At 36.2% G+C, this 15,226-nt stretch overlaps 1 protein-coding gene across 1 annotated transcript in view; it reads left to right on the plus strand.

Moving 5' to 3' along the window:
* Nucleotides 1–15,226, plus strand: part of LOC150085654 (protein MAK16 homolog) — a 109,147-nt gene that overhangs the window by 63,268 nt on the left and 30,653 nt on the right. Inside the window, exon 5 of the mRNA XM_090373420.1 lies at nucleotides 4,062–4,191. Within this exon, the coding sequence (XP_090229546.1) occupies nucleotides 4,062–4,191 (130 nt within the window). The remainder of the gene's footprint in view (nucleotides 1–4,061; nucleotides 4,192–15,226) is intronic.

A 15,226-nucleotide genomic window follows, 5' to 3' on the forward strand; every position in this document is an offset into this window, starting at 1 on the left:
ACTGTATTATATGTGACCACCTGTTGCTTTGTGTACCTGTATCCCAGAATCGAGGGTAGCTCCTAGGTAAAAGCCCATCTCCACCTAGTTATTCTGTTCTGATTTAGAACTTGTATGAAGCAGGCCTAAAAATGTGTGTGTGTGTTCTCACCAATGCCAATAAAAGGCAGCTACTGCCTGACGCCCTTGTCTAGGCCTTCATTTACACTATCTGTTCGTGCCAAATTCCTGCAACCACCAGAAGTAGTGCAATACCGGTGGGTTCCAGCAATCTTGAGGTCAAGTGGAGAAACCTCCACAAATTATCTTCAGTACCACCGAGAAACTAATTATTTTATAAATCAGATATATACATCACTTGTTTTAAATATGCTCAGTCTCAGAATTTCTGACAACCAGGAAAACCAATATATAATTAGATTACGTACAGTGGACTAACTTTAACTACGAAGTACTCCATGAGGAAACTTCTACCCACAGAGACCACTTCCACATTCAATTAATAGCACTGTGTAGTCTGTCCACTAGAACTTTTAAACCTGCTGACAAACACTGAGATAGCTCCAAACTCTTTCACATAAACTTTCTGTTTCACAGAAACAAATCTTAACAATAACAACAGAAATGTATATAATACCAATTGTCATAAATCAACAGGAAATGTGAAGCCTTCCAAAATATACATTACTTTGTATGATATATTTCGAAGGGGAAAAGCAAAACAGTTCAAGCAATTATTTTGCCAAATGTTAGTAGTACTGTTGAGCATCTTTGAAAGAGTACAACCTTTTCTGCAATAGATAAGGCCTGGTTTTGTGTGTGTGTTTTGAAAGCCCATAATCCTCTGCCCTACTTAATTTTCTTTTAGTCAGCACATCAATAAATACAACTGAATGAAAGTTTCTGTTGGAAAAAATTATTGATGATGTGGCTATTCAATGCAGCAAATTTTTAATGTTGACGAGACTGCTGTGTATTGGAAAAAAATGCCGGATCGAACATACATTGCCAAAGAGGAAAATACAGTGCCAGGTTTCAAGATGTCAAAAGATAGGGTCACACTCTTGCTTGGGGCTAATGCAGTGGGAGATTACAGATTAAAACCACTGCTTGTTTACCATTCTAGAAATCCTCTTGCATTTAAGGGCATCAATAAAACCACCCTACCTGTGCATTTCCGGTTGAACCAGAGAGCATGGATAACAATATCTCTTTGAGGATTGGTTTAAATGCTTCTTCATTCCGGAGGTTGAAAAATATTGTAAAGACAATGACGTTCCTTTCACAATTTTGCTCCTATTAGATAATGTTCCTGGACATCCTATACATCTAGATGATTTAAATTCGAATGTGAGAGTCATATTTCTACCCGCCAAACAACTTCACTCATCCAACCTATGGATCAGGGGGTTATTTCGAATTTAAAATCATACTATTTACACACATTTGCTCAGGTATTGTCTGCAGTAGACTATGAGAAATTAAGTTGAGAGTTTTGGAAATCTTACAATATTTACCGTGCCATCTTAAACATTTATAAGGCCTGGGCGGAAATTACTACTAAAATTGTTTAAATGGCGCATGGAAGAAAATATGCTTACAGCACGTAAAAGGCTACGAAGGATTTGAAAAGGACTAATCATACAAAGAGGTTATAAATAAGATTGTAAAGGTTGCAGAACTACTTCAGTTGGGGGTTGATGCCAATGACAAGTTAATAGAGGAAGAAGAGAAGGAATTATCTAACGAATAACATATTGACTTGCAGGCAGCAATAATTAAAGAAGAAAATGCTGACGAAGCTCAAGATGAACCAAATGAGCAGCCGAGACACTTCATCGCCAGAGAGATGGCATTGGCATTTCGTGAAATTGCATCGGCAATGGAGAGGTTTTAGAAGATGGAGCCTGACAGCGAACGATTCTTATAAGTTAACAGAGGGGGTGAATTGATATGCTTGCCTGCTAGGAAGAAATCTACGATGAAAAGAAAAAAGCCACCATCGAGTCATCCATTAATATGTTCTTTCATAAGGTTGAGCGGCCGATCCCTTCTAAATCACCACAGCCCTCAACCTCTACAGCGGCGTATTTATCAGCTGAAGACGTCTATTCTTTCAACGATGCTCGAGAGGTAAAACTTACTGATGCAACTACTACGTAAGTCGGGGAATTCCTGTATAGGAATGGTAATAGCTATATAGTACAAGGAAGCCACAGGCTTTTGCTGCTGTCCCAGGGGGCGAGAGAGGAGTAGATAAGAAAATAGAAATTATTTGTTCCCTCCTCACATAGGAATATATCCAGCTGACCTTTGAATACATTCAAAGGTCAGCTGGATAGTTAACTACCTGCAAAAGCAACCTGTTCCAGCAATTAGACTCATTGCTAAAAGAAAACATCTTAGTCTATTCTAAACCTCTTCCCCCTTCAACTTGAATTTATGCACCCCAAGTTCTCTAATTCTATAACAGCAAAAATTCTGCCTTCATTTGTTTTACTAACCCCTCTCAGACCCTTATAAATCTCAATCAGGTTACTTCTGAGGTGCCAGGCTGCAAAGCTCTGTAGCCTACATAATTGGAGTCTTTTCTCATATGGTCGTCCTTTTGCTGGTCTCACCATTCTAGTTGGCTGTCTATTTTTGGACTCTTTCTAGAAGCTCAATGTCTTTTTTTCAGATGTCTCCATACTTGAACACAGTATTCCAAACGTGATCTTACAGTTGCCTTATACAGTACATTTATGTCCCCCTTATCTCTATAGGGTAATGTTTGATAAATCATCGATCAGACACCATGAGCTTTTCTGACTGGTTGTTTACTGCTTAGAAAACTTCATACTTGCCTGCTTTATAATGGTCAGATACCTTTCTTACTCTGTTTTTAATTCAACCCCACCAAATGTATAATTTATTTTGTGGTTGCTATTCCCCAAGTGTGAGACCTTGCATTTTGCTGCATTAAAACATAACTGCCAATATTCTGACCATTATTATTGCAGCCCCAAACTCATATGTCATCCTGAAGGCCCTCTGCTTGGTACTGATCATTAATTACTCTACCAACCTTTATCAGTTGTCTGCAACTGTTGACATCAAGCCTTCTATCCCATCATCAAGTCGTTTATGAAAATCGGAAACAACAGTGGTCCGAGAACTCCACCTCCTCTACATCAGAATTTTTTTCAAAAGAGATTGTTGAAATTGGCTCAATAAAATCCATTTTCAATGTTTGTTTTTTTGTTACTTAATTCCTTATATCCTTGGGGAACCCAATTTCTGACTTTACACTAATCTAAAGAATATCCATTAATCACAACCCTCTGCCTTCTGCCCTGCAGTCACCCAGCAGTCCATTTTAATTTTTCCAGTAATACCATGTTCAATGTTAATGAATTATTAACCTTGTATGCACAAGGTGAAAGAGGTATCATGTTAGTAAAGCTACAATGTGGGAGATAAGTAAAGGAAAATCTTTGGTAACTAACAGAACATGATGCACCAGCAAAGCCTGCAACTTTTTAGAAAATTCGAAATTTTAAAGTTAGGGATGAGGTGGGGAGCTTTGAACATAATTAAACGAGTTAAGAAAATTTATGTTGTGAATACATTATTTTGTTTATGAAGAAATAGAAAAATTGATTTGTGTAAACTGCCATCAGTGAGATGGTTTTGTGACAGTCATTAAACATTGTTAGTTTTATGTGCATAGTCACTATGTATATATTCCTACTAACAACTGCTTGTGTAAATATTGTTTTGCTGTTTTAAGTAATTTTGTTGACTTTAATTTATCTTAATTTATCTAAGAGAAATTACATCAGCCAATCACAGTACAATTTAATGGGATCATAGGTTACCAATTTTCGAGATATTTGTTATAGAAACCAAATTAATTTAAACCAAAGGGGAAGAATTTTACAATTTTGGCAAGATAGTAGAAATTGTAACATTTTTCTGGGCATTCTCTTGATGTATTGTAATACAAAAGAGTATTATAATTATGCATTTGTTTTTATTAGAACTATACTATGATAATAACCTGTCTTTTTTTCTGACAGGAAGAAATTGATACCATTACAAAACAAAATTGAAAGAAGAGAAAGAAGAAGAGAGGATAAAGCCCTGGTTGCTGCTCGTCTAGAAAATGCCATAGAGAAAGAATTATTAGAAAGGCTGAAAAAGGGTACGGTAAGTAGTACAATGCAGATAAAATTTCCTAATATTAAATCAGATTTCTGTGGAACATTGGTTTAAAGTATTTAAACATCTGAGTCAAATACACTCACATTTACAGTGAGTTGGCTTTGCATTAGTAACACTTACCTGATACCTCGTGGGCCACCTTTTGCCTGTAATCCAGCCTATACATATCTTAGTATTGCTGGGTATCCTGTGGTAGCGTTACCTATACATTGCACAATGTGTCCAGTAATGCCTGCACATTGTCAAGTGGCTGGTTGTAGCATCAAATATCCTTATCCAGTAGGTTCCGAACATGCTAAGTTTGGGCAGCCATGGGAGATGGAGAATCCATTATGTTCTTGAAACCAGTTAGCAACCTTCCAGGCCTTATGACATGGTGCACTGGTTTTTTAGATGCTGGAGTTATATAGATACAGTGTCATCATGAAGGGGTATGTATGTATGTATGATTAGTTATAATGATGACAAAAAAACCTTAGTTGTGTAGAATTAAATGTGTTATTTTTGAGTGTCAGTAAGTCTTTTTATAGAAAAGATTAATCATAGATTTAATAAGCATTGTTCCAGCTGTACCCACACTGGTTATTTTCAAGTTCTTTCTTCTGAGTTGTCGTAAAGACATCGTCAACAGTTCACGCCAGCACTGTATGACCAGTTAAGTGAGGGATAGCACTTAAACAAAAAAAAAAAAAAAAAAAAAACAACAACCAAAGCTTATATAACTGAAGCTAATGTGTAGCTGTGATGATTGCTTTTATATGTACTCTTGCTAAATAGTTTATAAATGTAGTTTTAAGGTGTTTATTTTAAATTCTTTTGTGAAACTTGAGTATAGTGTGATAAGGTTCCATCGGGTTTGACTATTTATAATTAAGGAAGTGTAATGTGCATGCCAAATTTATGATAAATCTGTTTTGGCAGTTAGGGCATTCTTTGTTCTTACTATCAATTCCAGCTGCCAATGCTTTAGCATAGTTCTGGTATTTGAAATTTTGAAGAGCTGCTTTTTAAATTCTACAAGTTATGGATGCAGGGGACTTTAATTAGGTGGAGGGTTGGTCACATTAATTAGTTGTATCTAATTTTGGGACAAAATATCACCTTATAGGAAAAGATATAGATTTTTAAAGACTGAGTTTTAATTAAAGGTTTATACAGCCATATAATAGTTTCACCACTGGAGAAAGGCATGGTGACCTACTACAATATTTTTCATTGGAAAACTTTATGAACGAGGCTCAAGAATAAATTGATAATACTACGAGAGGTCAGTGGAACAAGGAAAACAGGTCTGCAAAGAGTACATTGGCTCGACACCATCAAGAGCAACACTGGCATTGATGTATAGTGTGATAAGGTTCATCGGTTTTGACTATTTAGGACTTGAAAGAAGCTATTGAAGACTGGTCAGCATGGAGGCAGCTTGTCCATAAAGTCTCCCAAAGTTGGCTGTGACTGATGAAACAGTGTTGCCACATTGTTGATGAAAACAACAACAATATGGCCTTAGAGAATTATAAGATGTTCGTAGGACTACTTTGTTCCCTCATCTGCTTTTGCTACCAACATGATTTTAACTACATTGATAATGCACTAGTTTTAATTCCCACAGCAGAACAACTTGCCTTTGTAATGTGATGCTACCCTGGTACTGTTTACCTTTGAAACAGATTAGTTTGCCAAAAGTTTAATATACTTGTTTACAAGACTGCCATGACAGTCTGTGTAAGGACTAACTGCTCCTTAATCAGATAGCAGGTGGTCTCTTTTGACAACACTGAGACAAAGCAGATAGCTTTAGCTGAATCACAACTTTGAAAATTGTAAACTGTATGGCAGTTTACATTGAACAACTTCTTTACAACTGTTTTGTGTGGTTTTGCCACTATAGATCACCTAGTCATAAGGCTCCTGAAACAGGATATCACAGCAGTCTCATCTTTTTTTTTTTTTTTTTTAAACAAATGGTCAATTAGCCATTTGATGAAGCCTTCTGTTTGAAAGTAGTGCAATACTATGGCAACAAATTGCAAAGTTAAGTTTGTTCTATTGTGAGAATTAAGACCATTACAACTTCTATGCAATTTAAACTTTTTGTGGGCAGCAAGAATTCATATAGCATCTTATAAACAAGAAATGTCATTCTTTTTGGTATAGATACTTAATATCAAATGCATTCTTTGATATGAATGCTGGATTACTTTGTTAATATTTTCGGATTTTTAAGAATTCTGGTTTGTAAATTGTGCCGTGTTTTATAGAATTCACTGTAATACGCCTAACCCTCAATTTACACAGTAGATTGGTTCTGCAAAAGTACTTTTCCTTGGTGATTTTAATGTTCACAATTCCAGCTGGCTTCCGTTTTCTAGTCACACCGACCCAGCAGGTGAAGATGCTGAGGCTTTTGCAATTACTAATGACCTAGCACAGATTGTTCATTTACCTACAAGAATACTGGACAATCCTAATCATACAGCCAATATGCTTGATCTTTTTCTCACAAACAACCCTTCTAAGTACACGGTCGAAGTGAAAGGTCCTTTAGGCACCAGATCACAACTTGGTGATTGTCTCTTCTCCAATGGAACCTTTTATCTCATGGCTATTCCCAACCTCGTGTTGTTTGGCATTACAAGAATGCAAAATGGGATGACCTGCGAGACTTCTTTTCCTTGGTCGGATTACTGTTTCAAAAGTTCTGATGTCAATGTTTGCTCAGATCGTGTCAGTGAAATTATTCTTGCAGGAATGGAATCCTTTATCCCACACTCCACTTTAAAATCTCGTCCTTTATCTAAACCTTGGTTTTCCAATAAATGTGCTAAGGCTGTCCAAGAAAAGAATGTTGCATATCGTAATTGGCTTGTTTCTAATTCTTCAGTTTCATTTTCTGCTTACACCAAAGCTAGCAACAATTGTAAAGCAGTTATTAATCAGTCCAAACTAGAGTTTGAACAGGCTGAGTAGAAAACTTGCTTCTTGCCCTAATGGTAGCCGAGCATTCTGGTCTCTTGGCAAAGCTATTGGCCGCAACTTTTGCCCATCTCTGCTCCCACCTCTGTCCAAACCAGATGGTTCTGTTGTCACTTCAGCCAAGGATAAAGCTGACCTGCTAGCATCCCATTTTTCTTCCAGCTCATGTATTAATGATCTTGGTAAAACACCTCCCACCATTCCCAACACATTCCATTCAATGCCTCCTGTGGTCTTCCGTCAAAAGGATATCAGAAGGATTTTGATGAATCTCGATGCTAAGAAAGCTCCAGGTCCTGATGGTATTTCTCCACTTGTTCTCAAAACCTGTGCTCCTGAACTTACTCCTATTCTTTGCTGCCTTTTTTCACTTTCTTATTCTAAAGGTGTTTTTCCTTCTGCTTGGAAATTTGCTCATATCCAGCCAGTTCCTAAAAAGGGTGACAAATCCCTCCCATCCAATTATCGTCCCATTGAAATTACTTCTACTCTTTCTAAAGTAATGGAGAAATCAATTAACCGCCAACTCTTAAACTACCTAGAAACCTTCCGTCTGATCAACAATTGCCAGTATGGATTCCGTCAGTGTCGATGAACTGGTGATATTCTGGCTTATGTTACCCATTTATGGACTAATTCAATGGAAAGGTTCGGTGAAACACAAGTAGTTGCTCTTGACATCTCAAAGGCTTTTGATCGTGTTTGGCATAAAGGTCTTCTAAACAAGCTTCCATCTTATGGTTTGCCAACTGTTTTTAGTAATTGGTTATCCAGTTTTCTCTCTGATCGCTCACTGAGGGTGATGGTTGACTGCTCTCTGTCTTCTAACTTCTCCACTAATGCCGGTGTCCCCCAAGGTTCAGTTCTTTCCCCCACTATTTTCCTCTTGTATATTAATGACCTTCCATTGACTGGAAATGCTATCCATAGTTTTGCCGATGATAGCACATTGCATTCCACTCCACTTTCCATTTTGAGAAACCTTGTCTTGCTCAATCAGCTTCAACCTCTCGAATCTGCTACCAATTCCTTAAATGCCGATCTTCAGGTAATTCTCCAGTGGGGCAAAGACTTAGTTGATTTCAACCCTTCTAAAACTCAGTCTTGTCTTATATCTCGCAAAAAGGATTCTTCTGCTCCTATGCTTATCTTTAATGACACTGCGATTTCTAGGCAAAATGATATATCTCTTTTGGGGATTACCCTGATTTCTTATCTCTCTTGGCACAAGCACATTACAAATATTGCTTCCTCTGCATCTAAAAAACTTGGTTTTCTCTTTCGCTCTCGGCGTTGCTTTTCTTCCAAACAGCTGCTCACTCTGTATAAATCACAAATCTGCCCTGCCATGGAATATTGTTCCCACATCTGGGGTGTTGCCCCCAAAACCTCTCTCAGGCTTCTTGATTCCATTCAGAAGAGGCAGTTAGGTTAATTAATGATTCATCTCTAACAGAGTCTCTCCACTCGCTTTCTCATAGACTTACTGTTTCTGCTACATGCCTCTTCTACAGATACTTCCATGGGCACTGTTCTTCTGAAAATCTAACAAATTCGTCTGACGACACAGCGCGTTCTTTTTTTCACGCAGAATTTCTTCGTAGCAAGCTAATAATTTTTTTATTCCTTGCTTTGTAGCTATAACGCGTTCTTCGTTGGAGTCTATGTTTTCTAAAATTTTTAAGCCCTTTACAATTGAGCCCTTTTCAATTTTCAACCTGTCAAGTTTGCAATTGTCATGTGCTTTTCGCCGTTGCTTCGTTTAGGCCTGTAGCACGTGCAATATCACATGGTCTTTCATTTCACTCAAAGCGTTTCACAATTTCATATTTTTTCTCTATTGACAGAGGCGGACTGGCCATAAGCCTTACCGGGGAAACCCCGGTGGGCCAGTGTGATTTTGGCCATAAACCATAGTATGAGGCCACTATAGATTTTCCCGGGTAAGAATTTTTGACCCAGTCCGCCTCTTTTTATCGATAATTGCTTTTCTTTTTCTCTCTGAATCTGCAGTGTCTTCACCAGGACGCTTCCTTTTCACACTTTTAATTAAGTATTTTACTCATTTTTAGGGAATAAAGCACAATTACAAAACGAGGAGGCACGCTTGATACGCATAAACAAAGCTGCTCACATGTAGCAACTGAATAAACAACACCATAAAGGCAGAGATACACTATTAACACCTCACATTTCTAGGGGTTACTACCATAAAACAATAAAAATCCAGTTGCGCTTCTGCTAGTGAAATCTGTTATAAACTGGTAGTAAACTCCATCTAATTGCATTTGCGATTATACCGATTGCTGGAATTGTGTTGGTTTTTACGTTATTATGGTGAAATGTGTTTCCCCTTCACTGATATAAAAAACATAAAAGCAGCAAAGTTGAATTTTGTTCATCTTTCGCTCTCATTCTCCGCCGTCGCACCGTATATCGATAACATACGAAAAACGACCTTGAAGATAGTGGGCGGCAGCGTTGCCAAACGAAAAAATCAAGAACCGCGTAACTCCGAGTTCGCGTAAGTCGGGGTATTACTGTATATATAAAAAAACAGAACATATTCTTCATACAGCAAATTGATATTGATATTGGGAATTTTAAATAAAAGAGTTTGATGCCTAAGCCTTAAAACATTGCAATGAAATAAAAAAGAAGTCAAGTACAATGTAAAAAGTTACAAAGCAAGCATAATATAAATATTCTATAACCCTCTTTGTAAATAGGATAGAATGTCGTTTTTTGAGTCTTTAAGGGTGCATTTCAAAAATCGTCAATTGCACGCCCATGCGCCAAACTTGCTTTAAATGTTTGTAATATGCTGTGTCATATAATACTAGTCTAGTATTATATGACAGTCTAGGGCTTGCATAAAACAGAGAAATTTCAAAACCAAGTTTAACCGAAGTTTACTTTTAAAACCGATTTTCTCAGACTTAGGGAAAATAATTAAAAGCTTATAACACAGGTATTTATTTTTTCTTGGGTAGATTGTACAAATCGTAATCAAATCTTTTAAACAAAATCTATCACCTCTTATAGTAAAAAAAATTAAAATGCTCCAAAAAAGTAACCAGCTTGAGATTATACAAAATTACAAATTGTATTCAAATCCTACGAATAAAAACTATCTTCTCGTATAGTAAACAAAAAAAAAAAAATAAATAAAAATGTGAAAAAAAACAGCTTGGGGAAATTACTTTACTATTTATTGCTCAGCTTTTTTCTGAAAATGATCCTTTAAAAAACACAGTATATTAAGCATTTTTCCTGATAGACTTGACCTTATTTTTGTGTTAAAGAGGACCAGTGATTGAAAACACTCTCTCAGATTGGACACTTGTTGGTTTAATGATCAGCAGTGCTCTTTAAACTTTCTCCAGCTTTTCACTTCTACTGCTAGTTGCCTCCAAAATTTTTAATTCTTTGCTGATTTCCAATTCACTCGGATGTTTTGAAGGCTCTTCAGCTAATCTCTTTATTACTCAATCATACTCTCCCATGAGTGTATCTCCAACATCAGAACTAGACGAGTCTTTGTTTTCTTCTAAAAAAACAGTTTGTTTATTTTCAGTTTCTTCATTCAACGCTAAACCTCCTTCGGAATGTTTTGCAAATAATCTCTGATAAATCTCTTCAGCATGCTTTTTCAAAACTTGCTTACTTGGAAAATCAAAAGTTCTTGAATCTGAATCTTCTTTCCTAAACTTTTTGGGGTTGTGTAGATAGCTCAGCAAAGCCACAGTTTGGCAATTTCGTCTTGCATTGTAACACTGCAAAAGGCCTTTGGTGAAACTTTAAAGCAAATGGGTTTTCTGCTGTATCGAGCTTAGCAAGCAGAAATTCTGTTGAAGACTCTGCTTCAAGTAAGTCTGTATCTTCTGAGGTTATAGCCTTCAGAATCATTTCAACTGGTCGGAAAGTTTCACATAGCAATTCAAGTGTTTCCAGTCATCGTCAGACACAACTTCAGTTGACAGTACTGCACATAGAGCATTTGGAATGCAATTTTTCAATTTAAAAAATCTCTCACTTGTGCTATCCCATCTAGGTCTTGCAATCTAATATAAATTTATATTTTTTTCCCATTAAATTTTGCTTTAACAAAATTTTGTAATATGTCATTTTTGGTAAGCGATTTTCGAAAAAGCTTGCAAATTTTTCTGACTTTGTTAATAGTTTGTGCAATATTGGCCATTGGATTGAAGAAATAAATGAGCTCATCGGTAAATTGGTTTGATAAAGCATGTCTTGCTGTCTTTCTTCAACTTCTTCATCATCACTGCTTTCTTCATTATTTTCATTTTCTTCATTGTCTTTGGGAAACTCAGACTGTGACACCATAATTGATTGCTTTTTCATAGAGTACATCTATAAGTGACAGATGTATACAATGGGCTATACATTGTTGATGATTAGGCGTAATTTGCTTGCCAAACTTAATCATTATTGTTGCTCCATCGGTGGTGCAGGCAACAATATCCTCATCCAAGTTCAAACAAAATTCCTTCAAGTATCCATTCACAATTTGCTCAGTTCTTGTGCTATCAAGTGAACCATTAATCTCAATAAGACCTGACAACCAATGATTGTCTTTTGAATGCACATTTATATTCATATACCTTTTATTTTGTATAGACGTATATTCGTCTAGAGTCAATGAACCCAAAACCAATGAATTTTCGAAATGCTGAATGAGTTCTTTCTTAGTTTTATAATAATTCAGAACCATACTTTTAATTCCATTCACTGAGGCTGGTGTTAATTTATCGTATTTATTTCTCTGAAGGGGAAGGATTAATTGTATAAACTCACTCTTGGCAATTGAATTAAAAGAAAATCCATCTAAAGCAGGTAATTTTGAAATCTCTTCTTCCACAGATTTTTTAACGATAAAATTTTCTAATGTTCTTACCATTTTTACGGGAGGTTCACTGTTATCTTGTTTAATGTCAATCTGATGCATTTTCTTTAAATGCAACATCAAAGATGATGTAGATCCTCCAGACGACTTCATTATCTTCTGACATTTCGAACATTGTGCTTCATCTTTGCTTTTTCGAGCAAAATAATTCCATACATTTGATTTCATCTTAGACATTAAGAGTAATAAATATTAATTAGTAGGAATTTATATCACCGACAATTTTAAATAAAAATATTGAAGATAACAAAGGCACAATACTATGCATCGCTCCCGCAAGCACTGAATGAAGAGTAAACGAGGCAGGTTTCAAAATTTTCACGAAAGAAATTTTTTATTTATTTACTTGCAACTTTTTTTTCCCCCAATTAAATCTATTGTATTTTCAAAATTATATAAAAGCTAAATTTGGTGAAGCTGCTTTTTGGAGAACATTTGATCACAAATTTAATAGGAATGAAGAAGCAAAAAACTTTCTACAATTGAAATTTGATGCAATATTCAGCAAATCTGTTTCTAGTGGGTAACCATCAATAAGGTGCGTTCCATAACTTGCCTGGCAAACAAAGATAGATGGAACGGAGAAATGTTGAGCATTTTCTTTTATGCTATCGCTCCGACTCACTCAGTCGTAAATGAGTACACCTGCATCATGCCATGATACAGGTGGGACAATGAAAGGTACTCCTCCTAGATTTGGGCCACTTGCCCATGAGATTCGTACCTTTAAAATAAAATAAAAAAATGTGTAAAACATAAAGCAGTTGAATGATCCAAACAAAAGAAAATGTTCGTAACAAAAACTATATTCGATGGCTAACTGAGAAAATATTCGAATCTGGTTTTAGAAGCTCGGTTTCAACAACTCAATATGAAAACCAATTTAACTGGTTTTATAAAACTGTACTTATATAGTACTTATATAAGTACTATATAATACTGTACTTATAAGGTTGCAAATATCATTACAGTATTATTAACAAGAAAGGGTACAAAATGCGCTAGGAAACAAAACAGATACTTTTATTTAAACAATTTATAATTAAAGGTACAGTACAGTGCATACAGCCACTCCTCGATTAACGTAAGCGTCGCATTCCATGGAACTCTACATAAGTCGGAATTTCCTCCGTGCTTGTGCAGCACTTGCAACTGTGCTCACTGAACTGATTGAATCAAAAAAGAAATGTTCGACAAACATGAGAACTGAATTATTTATGGTACTTATTCAATTTATCTCATGCGCAGGAAAAATTACAAAAGCTTGCAATTTAAAAATTATAAAATTACAAAAAAAAAGAGGAGACAGGCATAATGCCGTCAGTAAGTTTTTCCTCTTGAGCATCGTTGCCAGAATCTGTCTTCAGCTGATAAGTATATCGCTGTGGAGATTTAGAAGGGATTGACCGCTCAACCTTACAAAAGAACATATTAATGGGTGACTGGACAGTGGCTTTTTTCTTTTCATCGTAGATTTCTTTGTAACAAGCAAGCATATCAGTCACCCCTCTAACTTTTAAGAATTGTTCGCTGTCAGGGTCCATTTTCTGAAACCTCTCCACTGCCATCTCTCGCTGGTGATGAAGCATCTCAGCTCCTCATTTGATTCATCTTGAGCTTCGTTAGCATTTTGTTCTTTCACTATTGCTGCCTGCAAGTCAATAAGTTCTTCATTAGATAATTCCTCTTCTTCTTCTTCCTCCTGTATTAACTGCTCCATGTCTTTGGCAACAACCTCTGACTGAAGTAGTTCTGCAACCTTTACAATCTTATCTGTAACCTCTTCATATGATTAGTCTTTTTCGAAGCCTTTTACGTGCCGTAGGCATATTTTCTTCCATGCACCATTTAAACAACTTTTAGTAATTTCTGCCCAGGCCTTATTAATGTTTAATATGGCGTGGTAAATATTGTAAGATTTCCAAAAGTCTTATTGTAAAATTTTTCTCTCAGTCTACTGCAGACAATGCCTGAGCAAATGTTGTGTGTAAATAGTATGCTTTTAAATTCGAATTAACACCCTGATCCATAGGTTGGATGAGTGAAGTCGTGTTTGGAAATATGAGAGAAATATGACTCATATTCGAATTGAAATCATCTAGATGCATAGGATGTCCAGGAGCATTATCTATTAGAAGCAAAATCTTGAAAGGAATGTCGTCTTTGCAATATTTTTCAACCTTCTGGAATGAAGCAGCATTTAAACCAGTCCTCAAAGAGAGATATTGTTATCCATGCTCTCTGGTTCGATTGGAAATGCACCGGGTAGGGTGGTTTTATTGATGTCCTTAAATGCTCGAGGATTTCCCGAATGGTACACAAGCACATTAATCTGTAATGTCCCTCTGAATTTTCTCCCCGTGTGGCCTTATCTTTTGATGCCTTGAAACCTGGCATTGTATTTTCCTCTTTGGCAATGTATGTTCAATCTAGCATTTTTTTTTCCAATACAGAGCAGTCTCATCAACGTTAAAAATAAAATTTGCTGTGTTTCATCAATTTTTTTTCCAACACATCACAAAATTTCTCTGTAGCTACAGAATTGGCACTGGCTACTTCACTGCTACTTTAATGTTTTGGAAACCAGCGCAGTTCTTGAACCTATTAAACCACCCTTTGCTTGCCACGAACTTGTATTGGGGTTTGCCTTACTTATCCTTAATATCTTCATAAATACTTCTTGCTTTTGCTTGAATGGACTCAGGGGCACTTGCTTCAGAATCTGATTTTCCATCCATATTGTTAATAGCTTTTCCATCTTCGATATACCACCTGAACACTTTTTGTGATCACTGTTGATCTTAAATGCGTTGATCCTTTGACATATTCTTTTACATGCGCAATTTCCTTTAAAATAGTATTTATTGTTGAAGCAGTGAGACCTAATTCCCTTGCAATAGATGACAAATTTTGTTCTGCTTTGTACTTCTTAATCATTTTTATCTTCATATGATCATTTCTAAATCAATTTTGTGTCGTTTCCTGGCACTACCAGCACTTGCACTTTCCGTTGGTCCCTTTCCCTTCATCATTGTAATATGTAAATAGGAATGATGAGAAGGTTCTGAAAATTTGTTTTTTTATGATTGAGGATTTCAGTGAAGATAAGTCATTTCA

Source organism: Mastigoproctus giganteus, chromosome 5 (assembly GCF_048544385.1).
Source record: "Mastigoproctus giganteus isolate SK-2022 chromosome 5, ASM4854438v1, whole genome shotgun sequence".
Lineage (NCBI taxonomy): Eukaryota > Metazoa > Arthropoda > Arachnida > Uropygi > Thelyphonidae > Mastigoproctus > Mastigoproctus giganteus.